The sequence below is a fragment of the Emiliania huxleyi genome (genome assembly GCF_000372725.1).
Source record: "Emiliania huxleyi CCMP1516 unplaced genomic scaffold EMIHUscaffold_244, whole genome shotgun sequence".
Taxonomy (NCBI): Eukaryota; Haptophyta; order Isochrysidales; family Noelaerhabdaceae; genus Emiliania; species Emiliania huxleyi.
The window spans coordinates 21,712-39,004 of NW_005200218.1; the positions used below are offsets into that span (position 1 = coordinate 21,712).

At 70.6% G+C, this 17,293-nt stretch overlaps 5 protein-coding genes across 5 annotated transcripts in view; 4 read left to right on the forward strand and 1 right to left on the reverse strand.

The window, feature by feature from the left end:
- The window catches only part of EMIHUDRAFT_237027 (hypothetical protein), a gene marked incomplete at both ends in the record, with an annotated part of 5,248 nt that extends 2,811 nt beyond the window's left edge, over positions 1-2,437 (forward strand). Inside the window, 4 exons of the mRNA XM_005778498.1 lie at positions 339-393; positions 1,569-1,654; positions 1,726-1,856; positions 2,082-2,437. Of these exons, the coding sequence (XP_005778555.1) occupies positions 339-393; positions 1,569-1,654; positions 1,726-1,856; positions 2,082-2,437 (628 nt within the window). The remainder of the gene's footprint in view (positions 1-338; positions 394-1,568; positions 1,655-1,725; positions 1,857-2,081) is intronic.
- A 608-nt stretch (positions 2,438-3,045) lies between these two features.
- EMIHUDRAFT_457414 (hypothetical protein) lies at positions 3,046-4,774 on the forward strand. Its single transcript, XM_005778499.1, has 2 exons — positions 3,046-3,742; positions 4,112-4,774. Exons 1-2 carry the CDS (start codon positions 3,452-3,454, stop codon positions 4,499-4,501), a joined length of 681 nt encoding a protein of 226 aa, XP_005778556.1. The 5' UTR covers positions 3,046-3,451; the 3' UTR covers positions 4,502-4,774.
- A 119-nt stretch (positions 4,775-4,893) lies between these two features.
- EMIHUDRAFT_237029 (hypothetical protein) lies at positions 4,894-5,513 on the reverse strand (the record flags this gene model as incomplete). Its single annotated transcript, XM_005778500.1, has 4 exons — positions 4,894-4,943; positions 5,018-5,135; positions 5,206-5,273; positions 5,345-5,513. The coding sequence occupies 4 exons, from the start codon at positions 5,511-5,513 to the stop codon at positions 4,894-4,896; spliced, it is 405 nt and encodes a 134-aa protein (XP_005778557.1).
- Positions 5,514-9,886: 4,373 nt separating this feature from the next.
- On the forward strand, positions 9,887-11,428 carry EMIHUDRAFT_73655 (hypothetical protein; the record flags this gene model as incomplete). Its single annotated transcript, XM_005778501.1, has 1 exon — positions 9,887-11,428. The coding sequence occupies one exon, from the start codon at positions 9,887-9,889 to the stop codon at positions 11,426-11,428; it is 1,542 nt and encodes a 513-aa protein (XP_005778558.1).
- A 1,760-nt stretch (positions 11,429-13,188) lies between these two features.
- EMIHUDRAFT_237031 (hypothetical protein) lies at positions 13,189-16,665 on the forward strand (the record flags this gene model as incomplete). Its single annotated transcript, XM_005778502.1, has 8 exons — positions 13,189-13,446; positions 13,713-13,783; positions 13,962-14,369; positions 15,041-15,089; positions 15,288-15,359; positions 15,669-15,845; positions 16,141-16,522; positions 16,595-16,665. The coding sequence occupies 8 exons, from the start codon at positions 13,189-13,191 to the stop codon at positions 16,663-16,665; spliced, it is 1,488 nt and encodes a 495-aa protein (XP_005778559.1).
- Positions 16,666-17,293: the final 628 nt, after the last annotated feature.

The window sequence follows — 17,293 nt, forward strand, 5'->3', positions numbered from 1 at the left end:
CCGCCGCAGGCGCCTGCGGAGCCGCCGCCCGCCGCCTTCTTTCCTCCTCCCCCGGCCGCGCCGGTCGGTGCGTGGGGGGCGGCCGTGCCTGTCGTGCCGCCGCCCGACGCCGCCTCCGAGGCGCCGCGCCGCCCGGCCGCTGCCGCGAGAAAGGAGCGCACTCGGCTCCCTCTCTGAGCCCCCCTCGCTAGCTCTTGCCTTCAGGCGCTCCGCCGACTGCTCCGCATCGGCAACGGCGTCGAGGGCGGCGCCGGCTCCGCGCCCGCGCACGGCGCGCCTTCCGACGAGGGCGCGGCCGCCGACGGCGCCGCAAATAGCACCGCCCCGTCCATCTACAGCGGCTTCGCGACGGCCTTCACCACCTCCACGGCGCGGGCGGCCGACGCGGCGGTGGTGGAGGCACACGAGGAGCCTCTGCCGCCGCCGACGCCACTGCCGCCACTGCCGCCGCCGCCCCCGCCCCCGCCCGCGCACATGCTGGCGCCTCTTCCGCCGCCGCCGCCGCCGCCGCAGCCGCCGCTGGCGGCGTCCGTCTCCGCCGCGTCGTTCGCAGAGGCGGCGCTCGCGGGCGGGCGCGAGGGCGAGAGCGAGGCGGAGGGGGTGGAGCGGGTGGCGGGGCTCATGGAGCTGCACTTCCGCGCGCTGCCGCCGCGGCAGGCGGAGGCGCACGCCCGCTACTACGCGGCGCGCGTGCCTCTCCAGTCGTCCCCGGCGCCGGGCGCGCCGCCGCCGCCGCCGCTGGACGGCCGCGCGCTGGCGCGCTACGTCGTGCGCTGGTGCACCGAGCTGCTGCGCGGCCTGCGCTGGTCGCTCTCATACTACCTCGACGGGGTGCCCTCGTGGGACTGGTGCTTCCCGTACCGCTGCTGCTGCTCAAGGCCGCCTCCTCTTCACACCTCGCGCTGTGAACAGGTGCCTCCCCTCCGCTGCTGCTGCTCAAGGCCGCCTCCTCTTCACACCTCGCGCTGGCAACAGGTACTTTCCGTACCACCACTCGCCCCTCCTCGTCGACGTCGCCGCCCTCCTCTCGCTCGACCCGGCCGCCGGCTCCGCCGCGTGGGCGCCGTCGGCCCCGCTCCGCCCGTTCGAGCAGCTGCTGTCGGTGCTGCCCGCCTCGGGCGCGCGCCACCTGCCGCCGCCGCACGCGCAGCTGCTGCTCGCCGCCTGCGACCCGGCGGGCGGCCACCCGCTCCGCCCGCACTACCCGCGCGACTACATCATCGAGAAGGACCCAAAGGGCCGCCCGTGGCGCGACCTCGCCCTCCTCCCCTTCCTCGACGTCGCCGCGCTGCTCGACGCCGTCGCCGCGCTGCCGCCGCCGCCGCCCGCCGACGCGGCGCGCAACCGGCACGGCCTCGCGTACGCCTTCGCGTTCGACGGCTCGCAGCGCGGCGAGCTGGCGCCGCCCGCCGCCTTCGCCGGCCGGCTGCCGCCGCTCGCCCCCGCGCGCTCGGTCGCGCTGCGCATGAGCGGCGCCCCCCCGCGCGGCCAGGCGCGGACTTGGGGCGCTCGGCAGCCGTCTGGCTCACGAGGGGCGCGGCTGTTCAGCTGCGTGTTGCCTCTCGCAGGCGCGGCCGTCCGACGACGCGGCGGTCGTCGCTGCGACGCCGCCGCGCGGCTGGCCCGAGCTGGCGATGCGGCTGCCCTTCACCATGTCCCTCCGCGCCGAGGGCTGTGAATCGTAGCTGTGAATCGTGGAGCTGTGAACCGTGGAGCTGTGAGTAGGTCCCTCCGCGCCGAGGGCGTCCTCCTCGAGTGCATCGCCTCCAAGGCGCGGCGCACCGGATGCCCGAGCGCACCGCCACACCCCTGCCCTCCAGCCGCACCTGAAGAGCCCACGGCGTCGACGGCACTCTGTCGCGTGCTCCCGAACGCACACCTGCCCAGTTCGGCCACTGCCCAGCTCGGCCACTGCCCAGCTCGGCCACTGCCCAGCTCGGCGCCTCTGAGCGCGGCGTCCTCCGCACTGCGAGGCGCGGGGCGCGTCGTGGATCATCGAGCTGCCGGGCGCCACACCAGCTCGGCGGCCGAGGAGTCGCGCGTCTGCCACCGACTCGCAGCCACACACCGAGCCTGAGTAGGCGCCCACCAGCTCGGCGCCGCGATCGAGAGCGCCGCCGGCTCGGACGCGGCCTCGCTCGCCCGGCGGCTGCTGCTCGGCAGTGGCAGGGGGCGCGTGTACGTCGACTGGCCGTACGCCGACGTGGCGGTCGCAACCTCCCTCGCGACCGCGGCCGGGCGGTGGTGGGCGGACCGGCGCGGGCAGCTGCAGGAGTGCGACATCCACCCGGGCGAGTGGCGGCAGCTGCAGGACGAGCTGCGCCTCAACACGCTCCACCACCGCGCGCTCGACACGGGGCGCGTGGCGCTCGTCGTCTACGCGCGCCCGCGCCCGCTCGGCCAGCTGCCGCGCTCGGCCTCGGCTCCTCGCGCGTAATCTCGGGCGCATCCCCCCCCCCCGCAGGTGCGCCCGCTCGCCGGCTACTCGATCGGCCGCGACGGCGGCCTGCGGGAGCGTGCGGGCTCCCGCCCGCCGGAGCGAAGGGTGAGTTGCGGGTCGACGCGCGATAGGCAGCCTGCAGCAGCGGTGGGCGGACACGCCGCTGCCCGTGCCGGCGCAGCTCGTGCTCCCGGAGTGGCACCTCGAGGCGCTGCCCCCGCGCTCGGGCGGCGTCAGCGGGCTGGCCCGGCTGCCTAGACGCGGAAGCGGACGCACTCTCGTCCTCCAGCCGGCGCTCGAGAGGACACGCCCTCCGCCGTATTCGACCGCGTTCCGCGGCCCTCACTGCACTCGACCCGCCTCGTACTCACGCGGTGCTCCGAGTACTCTGCACCACACCGTGTTCCACGCCCGGAGGCTGGCGCATTCGCCACGCAGGCCCGGCTCCAGCCCTCGCGCCGCGTCGCCGTCACCGGCGGCCCCCACTTTGGCGCCGTCGGCACGGTCCTGTCTTCGCCCGTGACGCCGACGCGCGAGGCCGAGGCGGCGGCGGCGGCCGTCGCGGCGGCGCGCGCGGCGGCGCTGAAGGAGCGGCTTGCGGCCGCTGAGGCTGCGGCCGGCCGCGCGTCGGGCGAGGCGTCCTCCTCCGCGGCGGCGGGGGGGGCGTCGGCGGCGGCGAGCGCGGAGGAGGAGAGGGTGCTCGAGGTCGTGCCGGCCGCCAGCGCGGCGGTGGCGAGGCTCGTGCTGCGGCGCGAGGGGGGCGACGTGCAGGCGGCGGTCGAGGCGCTGCTGGGCGGCGGCAGCCTCGAGGCGCTCGAGGTGGAGGCGCGGGCGGCGGCGGCGGGGAGGGGGGCGGAGGGACAGGAGGGACAGGAGGGAGAGGCGGCCGCCGCCGCCGCCGCCGCCGCTCCGGAGCCGCCGCTCGAGGAGCTACGTGCGGCCGCCGCCGCGGCCGTCGCGGCGGCGGCGGCGGCCGCGCGCGTGCGTGTGTCGCTCCGGTGCGCGCCTCCGATGCCGTCGCTCCCGATGGTGATCCCCGAGCGGGGCCAGTCCGAGCGCGACCTGGCGCAGCGGCTGAACGTGCCGACGGTGGTCGTGGCGCGCCTGTCGGGCTCGGTCACGCTGCTCGACGGCGGCGGGAGGAAGGTCGAGATCGGGCTCGGCATCAAGTCGCGGAGGCAGCGGCTGGTGGCCGTCGGCTGGTGCCGGCTGCGCCCGTCCGCCGGCGGGTCGGACGAGGTGTGGGAGTACCTCGGCCTGGCGGAGCGCACGCTGCGCGAGTACCAGGCCGAGTTCCCGTCCGTCTTCGCGATGCTGCTCTGCAAGCCGCGCGCAGACGCGTACTCCCTCGCCGACGCCTTCCCCGCGCCCGAGGCCGAGGCGGGCTGGGGCCCAACGGCGGGCATCCTGCTCCCCCCAAAGGGCGGCGCAGCGGCCGGGGGCGAGGGGGGGGAGGACCCGGCGGGCCCGGCGGCGCGGCTGCGCGCGCTCAAGGCGTGGCTCGAGGGCACCGGCTCGCGCGACGCCCCGCTGGTGCCCGCGGACATGCTGCGGCTCTCGCCAACCTCCGTGCAGAGGGCAGAGGCCGAGCTGCGGGCGATGGCGGCGGCGGCGGCGGCCCCCGCGCAGGCGGCGGCGGCGCCCCTCGTCGTCGAGCTGCCCGCGACGCAGCTGCTCTGCCCGACCGAGCCGCGCGTCTCCGTCGCCGGCGTGACCGCGGCCCACGCACCGGGCGAGGCGGTCCTGTACGTGCGCGGCTCCGGGCCGGTGCCGTTTGGGGAGCGAGGCATCGTGCTGGCGACGCAGGGCGCGCGCTGCGAGGTCATCTTCGAGCACGAGGGCTTCTGCTCGTTTGGCCACTTCTCGCGCCTCGAGACGTCGCGCGCCGCTGTCGTCCCCGCGGCCGCGCTGCTAAACCTCTCGCGCCCCCCTCGGTCCAAGGCGGCCGACGCGCCGCCCGACGCGGCGGCAGCCCTCTTCGGAGGCGGCAGCGACTCCTTCGCCGCCTTCGCAAAGGGCACGAACCCGTATGCCGTGCTCAGCCAGGCGCCGGCGGAGTGAGCCGCGCGCGGAGCCCCCTCAATGAACTCGAGAGTCGCGGTGGCGCTCGTGCGCGGCGGCTCACAGACGAAGGGGACTGTGAACAAGGCAGTAGCTAGAGGGAGAGCGCGCAGCGGGCGCTGCTGCTGAAGGGGCGCTCTCTGCTCTCTCTCGAGAGTGTAACACGTTTGTGAATCACAAACGTGAAGTCGCATGGATTTGCCGCTTCAATCAACGAAGTCGGTGGTCAGGGAGCCATCTCATACATTTCAGGTCTCAGTAAGCCGTATACTCAGACTCACGTCCGCAGCCGAGGTCTCGCAGCTTCTGCGTTCTGGGTCGTGGGTGCCGCCACCTGCGCCCCTCACTAAACAAAAGACATGCGACATAAAAAGAGATAGCAGCGCGGCCTGCTACCCTTCCCCGCGCTCCTTTGATGGCACGGGCGACGGAACCGACGACCCTGCAGTGCCTGTCGCGCACAAGCAGCAGAGGGAATAAGAGAGAACCCGGTGGAGTTGGTGCCGTGGCTTGCACCTGCGAGAGCTGAGAGGAGCGCAATAGCGCAGACGATCGCGAAGCAGCGTGTGCTCTTTCGCGGCCTGCGGTCGAGCTTGCGGCAAAAGGGGCAGGTCGTCGAGTACTCGAGCCAGGCCTGCGGATGCATGGGCACGCGGTTTGCCGAGGCCGACCGCAATGGCTCTCTCCGGTGTGGCTGAATGCACCTCGTGACAGCGAGCGTGAGTCCGATTACCGCAGTAGCGGCACTGCCACGTAGCTCCTGTCATTGCACCTGAAAGAAGCGAGGAGCAGCTCAGTCAGAGCCCAGGAGGTTGGGCTGGCACTCTCTTTCTTGAACCGCACCGAGGCAGATGGCGCACTCAGCTGGCGGGCTCCGAGCCATGGCGCGAGCTCGTGCTGCCTCATCGCAAGCCGCATCGATCGCATCGCACTCGCGCTGGATCTCCTCGGGGCCCAGCCGCTTGAGGTCTCGCCTCCTCGCGAGCCGCCGCTGCTGATTGAAGAAGGGCATCGCGGGACGGACGTTTGCGCATCGGCCGCCCAATGTGATACTGCCGTAAAAGACAAAAAAAGGAATCGTCGGCTGAGCACTTGAGCACTTGATAGGGTCGATTCCGCATGGTACGGGACCCCTCGACCGTCTCGCCCTCCCTCACTGTGAGTGTGAGTGAGTGAGTATTCTTGATACGAAACCACGACGCCGAGGCGGAGGCGGTGGCGGCGGTCCTCTCTTCCGGCGCCGCGACAGCCTAAAGTCGCTCGACCTCGGCGCAAACGCAATCTCCGACAAGGGCGCCGGCCACTCTCTCGCCTAGCTAGCCGCTAGCCCTCCCTAGCCCTATAACCGCCATCGCCCTAACCGCCCTGCCCTAGCCCTACCCGCCCTGGCCCTGACCGCCCCTGACCGCCCTAAGACCCCGGAGCGCCCAGCGCCGTGACAGCGGACCTCCTGTGGCCGAGACAGAGTGTGTGGCCCCGCCCTCTCCGGCAGGCGCCCACGCACTCACCGCCTCCATCGAGGGCGCGCCGGCGCTGAGCTTCCTCAACCTGCTCTGGAATTTTCAGAAAAAGAAATTTTCCGCGAAAATCACGATGTCAACCCTCCCCAAATGGGTGATCTGGTGCTTGTAGGGCTTGAGAGTGGCCTGCCATGTCACAGGAAGGACTGTGGTTGCAGGAGAGTACCACCAACCATCACTTTAGTTGGTATGGTACCCCACCTTCACCCATCGGGTGATTTCTTTTTTAGTTTCCCATAAGTAGGGTAGGTAGGTAGGTAGGTAGGGGCAGGGCAGGGCCGGAGGCTCGAAAAAAGAATACACGCCGATAGGTAAAAAGACGGGCCGACGCGGACGGCGCGGACTGGCACTTCCTCGGGCGCGGCAGCAGCGAGCGCGAGCGCGAGCGAGCGGCATCTACATGGACGCGCCGCTGCTCGGGCAGTGCGTCGTGCTCGGCGGGCTCTCCTCCCGCCCCGAGCTGAACGGGCAGCGGGGCGTGGCGGGGAGCTTCGAGGGCGGGCGGTACGCGGTGGCGCTCGACGGCGGCGGCGCGAGCGTGCGTGTGCGGCCGGGTAATCTGTCGCCGGCGGCGGCGGAGCCGGTGTCAGGCAGTGTCGCGCGCTCCGACGTCGTGGCAGCAGTTGAGCAAGGCGAGGAGGAGGCAGTGCTGGCGTGGATCGAGAGCGGCGGGCGGGTCGACACGACGTACGAGAGAGGCGGCGTGAGCGGCCTCACGCTGCTGATGGGCGCCGCAATCGGAGGCCACGAGCGGGTGGTCGACTTTCTGCTGCAGCACGGCGCGGAGATCAACAAGCAGGACAGCGACGGCATCACCGCGCTGATGCACGCCGCCAGCCGAGGCCACGAGCGGGTGGTCGAGCTGCTGATACGGCGCGGGGCGGAGGTCAACCTGCAGAGCAGCGACGGCTTCACCGTGCTGATGTACGCCGCTTTCTTCAACCACCCCGCCGTTGTGCGGCGCTTGCTGCGGGCGGGCGCAGACGCGGCGGCGCGCGGTGCGAGCGGCAAGACGGCGCTGCAGGTTGCCAAGGAGGAGGGCCACACCGAGTGCGTCAAGGTCTTGTCGGAGGCGGCGTTGGCTGCGGAGGGCCGAGCAGGGGCGGACGGTGCTTCGTCGGGCGTGGCAGCGGCAGCTGAGGACGCGCCGCTGCTCGGCCAGCGAGTCGTGCTTGGCGGGCTCTCTTCCCGCCCCGAGCTGAACGGGCGGCGGGGCGTGGCTCAGAGCTTCGAGGGCGGGCGGTACGCTGTGGCGCTCGAGGGCGGCGAGAGCGTGCGGGTGCGGCCGGGTAATCTGTCGCCAGTGGCGGCGGAGCGGGCGTCGAGCGGTGGCGTGCCAGTCTCCGATGCGGTCATCGCGGCAGCTAACCGAGGCGACGAGGCGACGATACTGGAGTGGCTTGAGGGCGGCGGGCGGGTCAACGCGACGTACGAGATCGGCAAGTTGAGCGGCCTCACGCTGCTGATGGCTGCCGCCGGCAAAGGCCACGAGCGGGTGGTCGAGCTGCTGATACGGCACAGCGCGGAGATCAACCTGCAGAACAGCAACGGCCACACCGCGCTGATGCTCGCCGCCAGCCAAGGCCACGAGCGGGTGGTCGATTTGCTGCTGCGGCACGGGGCGGAGCTCGACCTGCAGCACATCAAAGGCTTCACCGCGCTGATGATCGCCGCCCTCGTCAACCACCCCGCCGTTGTGCGGCGCTTGCTGCGGGCGGGCGCAGACGCGGCGCGCACTGTTGACGGCAAGACGGCGCTGCAGCTGGCCAAGGAAAAGGGCCACACCGAGTGCGTCAAGGTTTTGTCGGAGGCGGCGGCGGCTGCAGACGGCCGGGCAGGGGCGGGCGGCGCTTCGTCGGGCGCGGCAGCGGCAGCGGTGGACGCGCCGCTGCTCGGCCAGCGAGTCGTACTCGGCGGGCTCTCTTCCCGCCCCGAGCTGAACGGGCGGCGGGGCGTGGCTCAGAGCTTCGAGGGCGGGCGGTACGCGGTGGCGCTCGAGGGCGGCGGCGAGAGCGTGCGGGTGCGGCCCGGTAATCTGTCGCCGGCGGCGGCGGAGCGGGCGTCGAGCGGTGGTGTGGCAGCCCCCGAATCGGTCATCGCAGCAACGGAGCGTGGCGAGGAGGAGGCGGTGCTGGCGTGGCTTGAGGGCGGGGGGCGGGCCGACGCAACGTACGAGAGAGGCGGCGTGAGCGGCCTCACGCTGCTGATGGCTGCCGCCGGCAAAGGCCACGAGCGGGTGGTCGAGCTGCTGATACGGCACAGCGCGGAGATCAACCTGCAGAACAGCAACGGCCACACCGCGCTGATGCTCGCCGCTGGCAACGGCCACGAGCGGGTGGTCGAGCTGCTGCTGCAGCGCGGCGCGGATGTCGACCTGCAGAACAGCGAAGGTTGCACCGCGCTAATGGGCGCCGCCTTCCAAGGCCACGAGCGGGTGGTCGACTTGCTGCTGCGGCGCGGCGCTGATGTCAACTTGCCGGGCAGCGGCGGCTGCACCGCGCTGATGATGGCTGCCGGCAACGGCCGCCCCGCCGTCGTGCGGCGCTTGCTGCGGGCGGGCGCAGACACGGCTGCGCGCACCACGAGCGGCATGACGGCGCTGCAGTGTGCCAGTCTGCCGCCCTTATCCTTGGCACACGCCGAGTGCGTCGAGGCCTTCAGGCAGCACGTCCAGGATATGCTGGCGGGACAGACCACGGCGGCGGCAGCCGGCGGCGCAGACGCAGGCGGCGCTTCCTCCGGCGGCGCTCCCTCGGCTGGATCGAGCGTCGCGAAGACGCTATCTCCAGCAGTGGCGGCGCAGCAGGCGTCGAGCGGTGTCTCGGCAGCCCCCGATGCGGTCGTGGCAGCGTCGGAGCGAGGCGAGGAGGAGGCGGTGCTGGCGTGGCTCGAGGGCGGCGGGCGGGTCGACGCGACGTACGAGCAAGGCGGCGTGAGCGGCATCAAAGGCGGCGTGAGCGGCCTCACGCTGCTGATGGGCGCCGCCTTCCACGGCCACGAGCGGTTGGTCGAGCTGTTGCTGCAGCACGGCGCGGAGATCAACAAGCAGGACAGCGACGGCATCACCGCGCTGGTGGGCGCCGCCAACGGCGGCCACGAGCGGGTGGTCGAGCTGCTGATACGGCGCGGGGCGGAGGTCAACCTGCAGGGTAGCGACGGCAGCACCGCGCTGATGAACGCCGCCTTGAAAGGCCACGAGCGGCTGGTCGAGCTGCTGATTCGGCACGGCGCTAGAATCAACTTGCAGAGCAGCGACGGCTTCACCGCGCTGATGGCCGCCACCTACTCGAACCACCCCGCCGTCGTGCGGCGCTTGCTGCGGGCTGGCGCAGACGCGGCGCCTACCTCTGACGGCAAGACGGCGCTTCAGTGGGCCAAGAAGCAGGGCCACACCGAGTGCGTGCGCGCCCTCGAGGAGCACTCGTCGGCCGCAGCAGAGGCGGAGGGGGAGACGGCAGTGGCCGAACAGGCCGCGGCGGCCGCACGCGAGGCGGCAGCGGCTGCAGAGGCGGCAGAGGCGCGCGATGCTGCCGAGTCCGCGCTGCGCGAGGCGGTTGAGGCGTGCGGCCGAGGCGACGCCGATCTCGAGGCACTCAGGGCGGTGATCAACGCGAACACCACCCAGGCCGCCGACGGTTCGGAGGCGCTGCGGGCGGCGCGGCGGTTGCGCGACGAGCTGGCGGAGCGAAAGACCCGCGAGGCCAGGGCGCTGAAGCGGCAGCGGCAGAAGGAGGAGAAGGCGGCGGCGAGGCAGGCGGAGGCGGCGGCGCGGGCGGCGGAGGAGGCGGAGGCGGCGGCGCGGGCAAGGGAGGAGGAAGAGGCGAGGGCAAGGGAGAAGGCGGCAAGGGAGAGGGAGGAGGCGAGGATGAGGGCGGCAGCGGAGGCGGCGGAGGTGGCGGCGGAGGCGGAGGCGGCGGCAGCGGTGGCGGCGGAGGCGGCGGCGGAGGCGGCAGCGGAGGCCGCGGCGGAGGCGGCGGCTATAGAGGCGGCAGTGGCGGCAGTGGCGGTGGCAGAGGCTCAAGAGGCGGCGGTAGCGGAGGCGGCGGCCGCGGCAGCGGCGGCAGAGGCGGCAGAGGCGGCAGAGGCGGCGGCGAGTGTCGCCGCTCTCGCCGCCGCCGCCGCACCGCCCTCCGCCGTCCCTCTCGACGAGCTCACCGCGGCGACCGAGGGCTTTGACGAGGCGCGCAAGGTGGGCGAGGGCGGCTTTGGGCGTGTCTACCGCTGCGACACGTTGCCGTCGCTGCCGCGCGTCGCGAGCGGGTTCGCCGTCAAGACGGCGCTGGTCGGTGTCGGCGCCCAAGGCCTCGCCGAGCTGCAGAGCGAGGTGCGCACGCTCAGCGCGGCGTGCCACCGGTCCCTGCTTCCCCTGCTCGGCGTCTGTTTGGCACCGGCGAGAGCGTGCCTCGTCTACCCCCTCTGCCGCGGCGGCAGCCTCGAGGATCGCCTCTACCGCGCTCCAGCCGCACTGCAGCGGCTCCGCATGCTCGGCTTCGAGACGCCGCCTCCGCCGCTCTCCGCCGCCGCACGGCTCCGCGTGCTGCGCGACGCCGCGAGCGCGCTGCATTACTTGCACACGCGCTCTCCGATGATCCTGCACCGCGACGTCTCGGCGGGCAACATCCTGCTCGACGAGCGCGGCAACGGCTACCTCGCCGACGTGGGCCTCGCGCGCGCGGCAGAGGCGACGGCCGGCGGCAGCCAGCAGGTATCGCATTTGTCGACGCAGCGCCTCTTCGGCAAGCTTGGGTACATGGACCCGATCATTTCGCAGAGCGGGCAGGCTTCGCAGCTGACCGACGGCTTTGCGCTCGGCATCACGCTGCTCGTCGCCCTGACCGGCCGCGGCGCCGTCGGCCTCCTCGACGAGTGCTACGCTGCCCTGGAGGAGCCCGACACCGCGGAGGGCATCGCGGCGGCTGACGCTGGCTGGTCGGCGGCGCAGGCCGAGGAGCTGGTGCGGCTCGTGGTCGGGCTGGCGTACGAGAGGAAACCGAAGCGGATGCCGCTCGCAGAGGCACTGCCGCGGCTGGAGGCGCTAGTCGAAGCGGCGAGGGCGGTGGAGGAGACGGCAGCAGCGGAGGAGCGCCTGTGTGACCTCTGCTGGGACGCGCCGCGCTCGGTCCGCTTCGCGTGCGGCCACGCGCTCTACTGTGAGGATTGCGCGCTGCGCGTGCTGGAGCGCGACACCAAGTGCCCGACCTGCCGCCAGCCTGCGCTGCCCATCGCTGCCGCTGGAGCGCACGTGGCGGTGCAGACTACATTTGTCTGCCAGCAGCAGGCTCCTGTGGATGCTGTGCATCCGCAGCCAGCGAACGCGGCAGCGGCGGTCGGTCGGCGCGAGGGACGCAGCAGACGCGGCGGGAGGGGTGGGCGTGGGTGGCGCGGCAGGTCTGGGCCGAGAGCTTGAAATCGACGAACCACGCGCATGCACACGGTTTAGAGGAAAGCTGAATCCTCTAAAATCTCCTCTAATAGTGACTATAGAGCGGAGCGGCCGTACTCACACCCACTAAGGTCTACGCCCGCTCGTTACACCCACCGTGCCCAAATCGAGAGTTTGCTACGCGCTCTAGCGGTGTAGTGAGCAGGCGGGGGGGTGTCGCGCGGGCCGGCCCGCGGGCGTGCCCCCCGCGCGCTGTCGAGGCTGCGCGCCAGCGGGCCCCCCTGGGTCTGCTGGGGCGCCGCCCGCTCAGACGGCCGCACTTGGAGCACTTGGAGTGCAGTCGGTAACCTCACATCCAGGGCCGAGGAGCTAAGAAGCGCGCCCAGCGGGCCGGATGATCGGTGTCGGGTTGCGGGCAAGAGAGCCCTAGCCCCGGGGGTGCGCGTTCGCAGGGAAAGGGCCTTAAAGTAAACACGGGTCTCCGAGGGTTAGCTCCGCCGCACTTGGAGCAGTTGGAGTGCAGTCATTAGCCTCACATCCAGGGCCGGGGAGCTAAGAAGCGCACCCAGCGGGCCGGATGATCGGGATCGGGCTACGGGCTAGAGAGCCCTGACCCCTAGGGGGGGGGTGCGCGTTCGCAGGGAGAGGGCCATAAAGTAAACACAGGTCTCCGAGGGTTAGCCCCGCGTACCGGGGTTCCCCTTAACTGCAGGACGCCCCCTCTACTCGGAGCTAATGAACACTACACTGCACGCCCCACACCACCCCTCTACACTCACTTGCGTAGACGTTCGAGTAGACCCCCCCGCCTGAGGGCTCACCCCTCGCCTTCCCAGGGTCCCGACCCTCCTTGATTCGCCCTCTTGCTCGTCTCCCGAGCGTTATGCGACGACCGGTATGGTCGTTTCCCTCGTTGTTGATGTCGCTTTCTCCGCTGCCGCCCTTCATCTCCGCCAGCTTCTCCCGACTCCACCGCTTCCGAGGGCGTCGACGGCCCGGCAGAGGTCTCCCCAGGCGAATGCGGCCACAATGGATCCTCTCGCCGCGCCTCCCAGGGAGGTCGAGCCGGCTCTCCCAGGTCGGCGAGTCGCGCCCGCATCCGCGGCCTCTCTATCGTTCTCGGCTCGCCCTCACCCTCCACCGGCTCCTCACTAAGCTCGGGGGGGCACGGTCCCTCTTGTCGTAAATCCCGGCGGTCCAGCCGACGCCGCGACGGGTCTACCCCCGGTGGGCTCGCACGGCCCGACTCCACTCGCAGAGGCCGAGTCAGCTCGACTCTCTCCTCCTCCGACAGTTGACTCCAGGCCTCACCCGGGGTCCTCCGATCCCAAGCCTTAGGCGTCGAGGGCCCCGCTCTTTCCCTCGCATAGCGGCCACTCTTCGGATCGCTGGTCGAGCGACCCGGGGGATGCCCCGCGCGCCTGACCCAGGCGCGAAAACGAATCTGCGAGGCGTGGCCGCTCACGCGGCCCGATGGGGAGGAACGGGGCGAGCTCCCTCCAACCCACCCGCGCTAGGTCTCGGGTTTGACGCATGGGGTCACTCCCGCGAAACTCGGGAACTAGCCGGGGCAGTCGGAGAAGGGGCAACTCCGTGCACTGACGGTCGGCCGCCAGAAAACACGCCTGCGTGGATCGCGTCACACCAATCCTCGCTACCCAACGCGGCCAAAGGATATCCACCTCGAGAACCTCGAGAACCGGTACCGGGATTTTTTTGTGCATCCTGGACCCGGGCAATGCGAGAACCTGAGCGAGACCCACGCTAAGCCGGAAAGACGCACGATGGTGCCTTCCGGAGCGTTCGGGCTCCCGCGCAGCGAGGACTCGGGCTCGGTCCGCGCCGAGCGCTGGGTCGACGCGAACCGCTCCAAGTCGGACAGGCACCGGCCCGCGCCAGCGGAGCAGACGCTGTCGTACGTGGAGGCGGCGGAGGGCACGACGCTGCGCGGGCTCCGGATCGACGGGAGCGGCGTGGCCGAGGCGGAGGTGACAGCGGGTGCGGCCGGCTTCGAGCTTAGCCCGCTGGGCGCGTCGCTCTGCGTGCCGCTGCAGCTGCGACTCGAGCACGAGGGTGGCGGCGGCGAGGCGGCAGCGGCGGGCGGCGAGGCGGCGGCGCCTGCCGAGGGCGGCGCCTTCCGGCGCATGCTGCTGCTCAAGCTCATGGCCGAGAAGGACCTCGGCCTTCCGCTCCTCTGGCAGTCTGTGGCCGCGCAAACAGGGCCGCTGCCTCCGGCGCTGCCGACGCGCCGCCGATGACGGAGTGGGCGATCGGACGGCGGCGGTCCACGTGCGGCGCTTGTGAGCAGGTGCTGCTGGCGCGGGCGGACGGGGTGCCGCTGTTGGCGGGCGACTGGGCGGCGCTGTGCGAGTACGTGCGGTACATGGAGCTAGATGCTGCTCACACACACACACACACACACACACACACACACACACACACACACACACACACCTCTACGCTATGCTGGCCGCCCTCCCAGCCCGACTCTCTCGCACGGTGGGCACGAGCACCGGCATCGCCTGGGCATGTGCACGACACGTCCACGACGTGCCAGGTACGTGGACGAGGAGCTCGGCGGGTCGGAGGAGGAGGCGTGGTGGCCGTCCACCTTTCACGCTTTCCTGCGCTGCCTGCTCGCGCGCCCACACCTGGACGAGCACCTGCACCCGGCCGGAGGCGCGCCGCTCGCCTTCGTGGACGCAGTCCCGGCGCTGGAGCTGCGCTTCCCGCGCGGCGCCGAGGTGAGGCCGCGCCGGCTGCGGGGCCGCGCCGACCTCAACGGCCGATCGGGTGCGGTGGCAAAGTACGACGCGCAGGGCGGGCGCGTTGGGGTGGACTTTCCGCCGCCGGTCGGGCTCGTGTCGATCCGCGCCGCCAACCTTGAGATCGGGAGGCACGAGCGCGCGAGGCGGCGGCTCGAGGCGGAGGAGCGGCGCCGGCGGCAGGAGTACGGCACGAGGAGGTGAGCGCACACTCATAGAAGGAAGGATTTACTAGTTTTTTGTGTAGGTGGGGCAAAAAAAATACATATCCGACTGGGACGAAGATGCATCTATCCCTTCATACGGCTCTAATACTCGTGATCTCCTCTCTTTACAACACTCGCCTTCTTCGACGACGTCGCGCGTCGCGCTCGCCTCTGAGCTCTGTGCTCTGAGAGTGCGGGTGACCGCACCGCGCACACGCCCCTCGCCCGCCCGCCCGCGCGCGTCTCTCGTCGAGACAAGTGAGAGGCCACGCCTCCACCACGCCTGCTCGCCCTGCTTGGGTGACGCCTCGGGGCTGCCGCCGCGGGGCATAGGTTCGACGGCCTCGTCTCCTCCCTCCGCGCCTCACCGGGGAGTGCCGCCTCTGCCGGGCGGGCGCCTTCCCCTCCTTCCTCCTGCCTGTGCCTCCGGGCGGGAGGCCAGATACATAGCCTCCTGGAATATTGTCGACGTGCTCTAGCAGGGCTCGTACGACGCGGCGACCATCGACGACCCTCGCTAAGCCAAGCCGTACCTGCTGGACCTCGACCTCCTCGGGGGCGGGAAGACGGCCAAGCCCATCACGGGATCGCAGCTGCCAAGGCGCTCACCCGCTATTTGATTGCGTTTCGGATTGCCCTTCGCCGCGTCAAGCGAGCCGCGTCAGGCAGGATTGCCTGTTCGTCACGGAACGCTGGGAGCTCCTCCGGCCTGAAGTCCACTGGCGAATCCTCATCCCCGCGGCCGATAGTCTTCTCCAGGGCGTCGCACGCCGCAGCCGTGCGCGTCCCTGGGATCGCCGCGCGCAGCCGTCGATATGCGAGGACGCGCGATCTGCAGCTTGGCTCGTGCAGAGGCACGAGGCTGCCGCCCACGCGGCCGAGAAGCGAGCCGGTTGCCGCCTTGGCTCCTAGGAAGCCAACCAGCCGGCGCAGGTGCTGCTCGCGCTGGCTCGGGCCAAGAAGCTGCTCGTAGTAGACGCGATGGTACGGCACACCCGAGTATACCTGAAAATGCACGAAACATTGTCGCGTACGCAAAGTGGACGGACGACTTTGCCCCCCCCGGCGTCGGCCTCGTCTCTAACTCGGTGCGCGGCCCTTGTGATGGATCAGGCACTAGCCTATCTCGCGGGTCCAACAGCGCAGCCGCCGTTAGATCAGTGACCAGCCCCTTCCCCTCACGGTGGGCCCAGCCCGCTCACCCTCCTTCCCGCTCGAGCGTGTCCCCGCTCCCCCCCTGCTGCGCACATCAAGCTGACTGAGCACGTGCAGCCTGCCCCCTAGATCAGATAGGCGGAGAGAGCTGAGCACGCGTGGGCTCGCCTTCCGGCAGGTAAGTACGCGATGATCGATCCCAAGGGGACCCCCTGGTGGAAGGTCCTCCTCGCCGGCGCAGCCGTCGTTGGCACGTCCGTTGCGACGGGAGCCGTGATGATGGTGGCGATCGCGGGCAAGCCGGCGTTCCTCGAGGTGCACTCTGCCCCCCTCCCCCACGGCGCGTGCCCATGCTCCGTGCTACTTTCGCGTCCGCTCGAGCGGGGGAGGTGCTGCTGCGCCACACCAGCACTCAATTCGCCACTAGCACTCAGTGCGTCGAGCTGACAGCTGATTGGGGGCGTGGAGACTGGAGTGTCCACCCGAGCACCTCGTCCTGCTCTGAACCCTCTGAGATGCCTTCCCGGCCGAGAGAGACCCTGCGGCCGCAGAGGCTGGCCGAGCTCACGGTCCTCACGTCCTTCTTGCGCGTTGCGCCTGTGTTTTGTAGGCGGACCCGCCGGAGGAGAAGGCGGCCTCGCAGGCCGAGCTCACGGTCGCCGTCGCCACGGAGATCCCGAGCACTCAGTCGGTCTCCATTGAAGGCGTCGAGGTCTACAGCCAGAGCGCGGGCTTTGCTTTGCTGAATGAGTGTCGGAGCCTCCCACCATCCTTGGTGAAAGACGAGACTAAGCCAAGCGTGAAGGTCTGTGGCTCGCAGACCAAGCTCACGGTGTATCTTCGGAACCGTTGCGAGGATTACTCGTCCTACCAGCACGAGGTCGGCACCTGCAACACCGCAGCGGACAGCACTTTCTGTCAAGAGGCAAGTCCGGCAACCCATTCCTGGATGCAGACCGCGCAGTCCTACAGGATCACACAATGTGCCACTGGTGCGGCGAGCCGCTGAACGCCGAAGATGGTGACCATCTGAGGGGAGAGAGACTGGCGTTTTCTTTCCACAGCCCTGGCGTCGCGGGCGGCTGCGCTTGTGATACCCCGTTTTGCTCTGCGGTTAGTATCCGTAACGGCGTAGTGAGTCCCTGCTGAGATTTGCTTCTGAACACTCCTTTCATTCTCCTCCCGGCAACCAGGACCGACCGTCCCGTTCAGCTCCGACCCCGAGGTCCATTGCACTCAGAGTCTGGCATTGCATCCGTGGTTACAAAGGAGACACTACGGACCAGCGGGACCACACAGCATCACAACAATGTACTGAGGTGGCCCTCACTACAAACGGGGGCCCTCTTCTAGCCCGGTCGAACACCCCGGGTCGCGATTTTGGCAAGTGAATACGGGCGCTTTTTGACGATGAAATAAGAATCTACTGCCCGAGGGAAACACATAGACACCCACATGGTTGACCAACCCTAAGTGTGTGAGGGTCAGTGTTCACATTCACACCCCACTGGCACCGTGGCACTGTACAGTGTGCAGACCGACATACAGCACGCACAATGTAGCACTTACTAGTAAGCGCGCGCATCCCCCGCGCTCGCCCTCCACGGCCGCTGAGCGGCGCAACGCACATGCCTCCCTCGCGCGCGCTAGCGGCTCGGCGAGGTCGGCCGGCGCGAGCACAACCCCAAGACGATGCCGTAACGCGTAAGCGGGTGGCTGCGCCGCCGCTGCCCCGTCGGGGCGACGGCGACGGCGGCGACGGC

What these genes read in the sequence shown, in the direction of transcription:
- EMIHUDRAFT_457414 (XM_005778499.1), top strand. Translation starts at nt 3,452, where the DNA reads ATGCCGTCGCTCCCGATGGTGATCCCCGAGCGGGGCCAGTCCGAGCGC. An exon ending in ACCAGGCCGAGTTCCCGTCC is followed by an intron (nt 3,743 to 4,111) that starts GTCTTCGCGATG and finishes CCCGCGACGCAG; the next exon opens with CTGCTCTGCCCGACCGAGCC.